Source organism: Orycteropus afer, unplaced genomic scaffold (assembly GCF_000298275.1).
Source record: "Orycteropus afer afer isolate SDZICR_OR568_19922 unplaced genomic scaffold, OryAfe1.0 scaffold00245, whole genome shotgun sequence".
Taxonomy (NCBI): Eukaryota; Metazoa; Chordata; class Mammalia; order Tubulidentata; family Orycteropodidae; genus Orycteropus; species Orycteropus afer.
In genome coordinates this window covers 1,279,514-1,286,791 of record NW_006921832.1, presented here as the reverse complement: position 1 = coordinate 1,286,791, position 7,278 = coordinate 1,279,514, and the positions used below count along the sequence as shown (strand labels likewise).

Here is a 7,278-nt window from a genome sequence, read left to right as displayed (position 1 = left end):
TCAGAGGGTAACAAGGGAAAGTGTTCAGTGCAGATCAGTGAGTAAGCACCAGCCCGCCCGTGCTTACCTTGCTCCCGGAGACCCGGTCCCTCTTGGGAGGGTAACAAGGGAGCCGTCTGAGCACTAGTGACTGGGTTTTACCCCTTTCTCCTGCTCTTCCACTCATCAGAATAGCTTTCACTTATGTCAGCATTGTTCTAAGTGCCTACATATATTTACATAGAATCATTTGATCCCCATGAGAACCCTATGTGGTGAATTCTACTATTATTGTCATTCTCAGATGAAAAAATTATAGCACAGATTGGTTGTTGTGTGCCATTGAGTTGATTCTGACTCACAGAAACCCCATAGGAGAGTAGAACTGCCTCATGAGTTTCAAAGCTATAATCTTTACAGAAGCGGACTGCGATATCTTTCACCACTGTAGTTAAGTGACTTTAAATTTCCACATACAGAAAGTGGTAGAGCCCAGGCAACTTGACTTCAGTCTCCATGGTCTTAACCATTGACTTTTAAAAGATTACAAACAGCTTTTTCTACTTTTTACTCCTCTAATACACATACATATTAAGATTAGGAGACTTAAGAAAATCACCTTGGGATAATTCTTGGCAAAAGGTGCATATTTCACTTCTGAAACCAATTTTAAGGGTGAAAGGTCAGCAGTCCTAATTCAACAACTGCCTTGTGGGAGAAAGTTGTGGCAGTCTGATTTCATAAAATACAGCCTTGGAAACCCTATGGGGTCAGTTCCCTCTGTTCTCTATCATTGAAATTGACTTGATGGCAATGGGTTTTGTTTGGTTATACTACTTAGGAGGCACTCATCATCACTAAGAGATGGTGATACATCATACTGTTGATGGGTGATTGTAAAGTAAATACACAAATTTTATAAAACAAGACTACTCTCCTGCCCCCCAAAAATTCCCTTTACTTAATGGTCGACCTTGACCTTGCAAGGGATCATAGATTTTTTTTTTTTTTTTATCAGCATTAATATGAACTGTGTATGGGCTCATGTATTTAGAGGAATAATATGTATCAGAACAAAATAAGATGGAAGTCTGAAACTTCCAGGAAGCAAACATCAGGAGTCAGGTCTTAAATTGTGGGTTGGGTTATCATAGTATTTATTAATATGACTAGTGTCAGTAGATTAGTCAACCTCCTACTTCATCTGAAATGTACCCATTGTTAAAATCTAATACATAGTCATAGCCCTGCCTACTCCATAGGGCTGCTGAGAACATAAACTCTCTGAATCATGAAGACATTTCAAAATGTAATCAGCATATTTTGAATAGAAATTATAATAGATAATTATTGAATATTATAAGTCCTGACTCTGGGGAAGGATTTCCAGGTTTAGTTGAATTAATGTCCTAAGTGGACTTTTCTGGAGATTTTCTAAGCCTGGGCTCAGAATAACGTGAAGTGGAGATGTAACGGAGAACTAACGTTTCAATATATAAGATTAGAACCTACTAGACTCAGCGCATTGATGTATCCATGACAATGATACTGAGAGAGATGACTAGACACACATCTTGTAGGACAGAATTGGGATGGACACGCTATGAGGCTGTTCTGCTCAATTAAGGAAGAAAATATAACCAATGGTTAGGTGGTTTCCTAAAGTTCTAATTCTCTAATTCATATCCTGTAAAAAAAAATGAATACTCAGGAATACAGTTGGTATAGTTTCTTTGCCAAGGATGGATGCTCTTGTTCCACCCTCCTGATCTTAGAATTTTAGAAAGTTCTTAGAGAGCTTAAGATGGAACTTGACACTATGACATCTAGGGACTTTTCCCAAAGAGGACTCTGACCCTTGGGGTTGGACTACTTTTGTGGAGTCCACTCACAGCCCATCTCTGCTGCCCCTGAGCCTGATGTTAAACTGGCAGTGAGACCAATCTTCAGGTTTGGCACTAAATAGATGGCATCTATGGTGCCACTGGCATTCTTGGAAAGCATGGAACAGACAATTGTTTACCCAGGTAACAAAGCAGTGTCCCACATCCTCAGGTAGCTGCTCATACTTCTCCAGCTCTTTGAGGAAGATGCTGCAAGGAGACAGAAAGGCTGAATTAGACACCTATGTACAGCTCAAGCCCTCAGAGGACAACACCAACACAACTGTAAACTATCAATTATTTACATGTGACTTCTCCACTCTCCTAGTGGTACCTGTTGAGGTACAGTTTTAAATGTTAAAACCAATTTCAAAATTTGTTACTTGATTTAATAGTACTACTAAAGTAATATTGTTTCCCTTGGGTTCATATATCTTGAGTTAAAAAGAAATAATGAAATATTATTACAGGCATACCTCAGAGATATTGCTGGCTCAGTTCCAGACCACCATGATAAAGTGAGTATCACGATGGAGCAAGTCACACAAATTTTTTGGTTTCCTAGTGCATATAAAAAAGTATATTTATACTGTACTGTGCATAATGCTATTGCACACTTAATACTATAGTTACTATTAAGTGTGTAATAGCATTACTGAAAATTTTGAAATATTGTGAGAATTACCAAAATGTGACACAGAGACACAGAAAGAGCATATGCTGTTGGAAAAATGGTGCCGATAGACTAGCTTGATGCGGGGTTGCCCAAATCTTCAATTTGTAAAAAATGCAATAACTGCAAAGTGCAATAAAGAGAAGCATAATAAAGCAAAGTATGCTTGTATACTTGTATTGGGCCTTTCATTTTATCAGTAACTATGGATCTATTTTTATTTCACAAGTAATCTGAGCATATATATACATACATATTTATTAAACATAGATATCAAAAAGAACAAACTAAAATAGCATTCATTATTCCAGAAATAAAGTAGAAATGTTTTAAATCCTACACTGGCCTCCTTCTAATTCTTGGTCTCTTTCATCCACCACTGCCCAGTTTGTGCTAAAAAAAATATAAATTCAACTTAATGTTTTTCCAATACAGACATCAGTAGTCAAGCACATTTAATAGGGGAAAAAGTTGCACCATATTCCAAAGCTGCATTAAATTACTATTGAATTATTTGGCAGTGTGGACATTTGTAGCATTGCTCCTTTCCATGATAATAAATAAAAGCTGACTACATTGACTTCAAATTAACATGTTAAACAGAGAGTTGGTTAGACTCAGGGAATATGAACGCTAACAAGCCTACCTCATTAGAATGTAATTTGCCTTCAAAATACAGTACATTTTTCAAATAAAAATAATGGTGAGGCTGCAGGGAAACATACATGGAAATGCAAACTGGTGTGATTCCTAGGAAAGCAAAATTTGACAATATCAAAATCACAATTGGATTTATCTGGAAATGTAATTCTGGACATTTCCTATAGTTATATCCACATCTGTGTAAGATGACATATATACAAAAGTTCATTATAATAGCAAAAGATTATCTGTAGAAGACAGAGTATAGAGGACAGAGTACTATGATACATCTGCCAAACAAAATACAGTTAGCTGCCCCCCAAAAGAAAAAAAGACAATCCTTTCTGTGTTTTGATACAGCTCATCTCCAGGATAAAAGGTTAAGTGAAAAAAAGCAAGGTAGAAAAGAATGCTTCCTTTTGTGTGAGTTATATTATTTCCAAACTAATAAATTAATAAAAAGTCACTACCATAGGGAACCAAGGAAGGAAACAGCTGTGGATGAGGACATGAAGACAGTGGTGTGATGAGACTTTTCAATGTATGATTCTCTAAATAATTCTGATTTTAAAATCATGCACATGTATTATCTTCAAACATTAAAGTACACAATGCAGTTCTGAATTACTCCACCACCTATCTTTACCACTTAAACATTTTCAGTTTTATTGATTTGAGTTACTCCACATGGCTGTTATCGTCCAAATATTCTGGCAGTAGTTTATAATTACTATTGGTTATGAGTTGGATTCATGTGTTCCTTCTTCAATGATACAGAAGATATTTTGGTTTTAAAACACATTGGTGCAATTAAATATATTTGAAAAGTCACATTTGGGAAGCCAAATGCTAACAATGAATAGTGGAATCATAGATGATTTTCATTCTTTTTGTTCATGTGCAATTTAAAATATTTTCTATGAAAAATGGACTTTAGTAATAAGAAAAAAAAAAGTCACTTAAAAAAAATCATGGGACTCTAGCATTACCCATTTGGTGATCATCTTTCCCTACATGTGTATATTTTAGAGTATCCTGAGTAATTATAATACAATCAGGGCTTTAGAAATACAAATACATAGTGCTCAAAATCAATTAATTATCACAATTCACAGCTAGTTTTAAAAGGATTGCAGGTGACTTCTAAAATAAAAATAGGAAAAAAAAATTATATGTAATGCTATAATTGAGTTTCAAGCTTTGTTCAAGGCCAAAAAAGCAGCATAGTTTTTGTTGCAAAGGCAAGCAATCTGGCTCACCACCACATACATACATACATATATACACACACATAAATACACACACATACATATACATATATACGTATTGATATACTTGTATATAGACTCTGGTGGGGCAGTGGTTAAGGCATTCAGCTGCTAACCAAAAGGTCAGAGGTTCTAACTCACCAGCTGCTCCTTGAGAGAAAGACGAGACAGTCTGCTTCCATAAAGATTTACAGCCTTGGAAACCCTAGGGGCAGTTCTGCTCGTTATACAGAGTGGCTATGAGTCAGAATCAATTCAATGGCAGAGACTGTGGTTTGGTGTGTGTGTGTGTGTGTGTATGTATGTATGTATGTGTATGTATGTGTGTATATATATACATATACATATACACACACACACACACACACATATATATATATCCTTCTAGAACTGAATACTTAAAGACATACGCCATATGGCTCTTTTTCATAAGGAACACTAAATAATGTAACGTGCAATGTCTTCAGAAGTAGCTTTTCAGAAGATGTTCTTGCCATGGTCATTTTTCATACTTCAATATAAATCTCAGTAAAGACATGGAATGGAAATCCAGTCATGAGCCATGATGGAGAAGGATGGATTGGCAATTTGGGAAAGATAATCTGATATTCTAGGATAAGGACTGATGAAAGAAGATGAAGTGTTGTAAAGAAAGGAGAGCTGTGAGGATCTGGGAGGAAGAAAGAACTTGAACAACAGAGAAGGAGAAAGGGGATAATGTGGAGGTTCCTGTACCTAGGATAAATGCTCGTGTAGGAAACCTCTACTTCCCCCTCTTAGACCTCTTTATTCACATGAGCGTTATTATTCTGACTCCAGGCCTTGAACTCTGATTCTGTAGTATATAGGTTCTCCTTTAAGGGCGATCAAAGAAATGGTGAAATTGCTTGGATCGTGATGTTCCACACAAGATATAAAATTGTATTTTTGTTTTAAAAGTTGTAAGGATGTCCACAATGACTCAAGGGAAGTTTTTCCTCTTTCCTTGTCTTATGACCCAAGGTCAATGGCCCTGTCACTTAAGGCTAATTTTAAGCAAACAGTGAAATTATAACCAAAGAATTAATCATTGATCCAGATGCCAAAGACAGTGCTGGCAATCTCATATTAAAAGTCCTGGCAATTTAAGTAAAGTAACACCTTGAATTTTTGTGGTGGTGGTGGTGTTAGGTGCCATTGAGTTCACTGTGACTCACAGCAACCTTATGTACAACAGAACAAAACACTGTGGCTACCAAAACCTATGGGAAGATGTTCAGTTGGAAAAGTCTTAAGAAACAAAAGCTCTATAAAGTGAACTAAGTGTGTAGATTACTTCTACAACAAATGCCTTTCTGTAAAATTAAGGGTTTAACAGCACCTCTACTAGTCCACTCTTCCACTGATCCCACGTGCCACTTTCCTTTCTTTCTACAAACAAGCACAAGTTAAAGAATCAGAATTTACACTCTGCCACAAAAGTGGTCTTCCATAGCTTTAATTTCCTCATCTTTTAAATAACTACTTCATGGGGTTGTTGTGAGAATTTAATAAATTCATGTAAGTAAAGAACCCAACCCAGTGCCTGGTACACAGCAAGCACTTAATATGGATAAACTCATATGCTCTTTGATAAAAAGAAATACCTCATACTCTTCCCCACTCTTGGAGACTTATCTAAGGGCCTGCTTCTCCAATTCCCTATTGAAAATCTCTATAATAGGTTACGTTCCCCTAAATTGTATCTCAGAAAATCCTAAGAGTTACACAAAAAAATTGAATTCCAAGGTCATAATCATTTAAATTTGAGAAATGCTGGGCTAAGCTGTTTTCTTTACTATAGGACTTCCAAAATCCTATAATTACGTATATGTATATCTGAAATAGATACAGTATGCAGTGCATCTCAAACCTCTTTGTGCATGAAACACTTTTGGGAGGATGATTAGATTTTGTTCCAAAGAACACTCTTGGGGAACCCTAGTTAATAGTAGTCCCCATTCTTGGCTGTGCATCATCCTCTGGGGTTAAGTTCTTAGGATCTGCATTTTTTAAGAAAAGTTTCCAGGGTAGCCAGTTCACATGTTCACATGTTGCATTAGATTCCAGTTGGTAAATCCTACATGGACTCTATTTGATTCAGGAGAGAGAGAGAAAGCTAAAAGAATTAAACAACAACAACAAACCCCAAAAAACTATTGTGCTTGTGTTGGGAGTACCAATTCCTAACTTTGAGTCAGATGTTCACTGTCATGTCCATGTAATTGCTGTAGTTAAGTGGCAATATTAAACTGTACATTGCTTTTTAATTTTAAGCTTATAAAGATGAGAGATTATGTAAGTCTGATCAATATCACTCTGTTACAAATGTATATGATAAGTTTAAATTAAAACAGAGTAGCTCACCACAGTGAGCTCTGGCGACACAGTGCCTAAGGCTATTGACTACTAACCAGAAGGCTGGTGGTTCAAGCCCACCAGCCACTCCTCGGAAGGAAGCTTGAGCAATTTACTTCCATAGTGATACTGCCTTGGAAACCCAAGGAGGGGTCGCTATGAGTAGAACAGACTCTGTGGCAGTGAGTGAGTTTAGCTCCCCATACTCTCCACAAATGATGTCACAGTCCACCTGTCCTGTTCTGTAGCAACATTGGCCCTCACCATTTCAATAATTACACCTAATAAATCACGGAAGAATGAGCAAAGGAGGTAGTTTAAGCGTTGGAGTGTGTCAATGTCTGGAGTTCTTTCAGAAATGAATAAAGTGGAGGCGGGGCAAGATGGCGGACTAGGCAGAAGGATTGCACAGACCCTCTTCAACAAAGAAAAGGGAAACCAATTAACACAGACACAG

General features: G+C 36.9%; 1 protein-coding gene across 1 annotated transcript in view; it reads right to left on the bottom strand.

Annotated features, from left to right (window-relative positions):
- KALRN (kalirin RhoGEF kinase) overlaps positions 1 to 7,278 on the bottom strand; it is a 1,074,930-nt gene that overhangs the window by 348,692 nt on the left and 718,960 nt on the right. Inside the window, exon 26 of the mRNA XM_042782122.1 lies at positions 2,003 to 2,072. Within this exon, the coding sequence (XP_042638056.1) occupies positions 2,003 to 2,072 (70 nt within the window). The remainder of the gene's footprint in view (positions 1 to 2,002; positions 2,073 to 7,278) is intronic.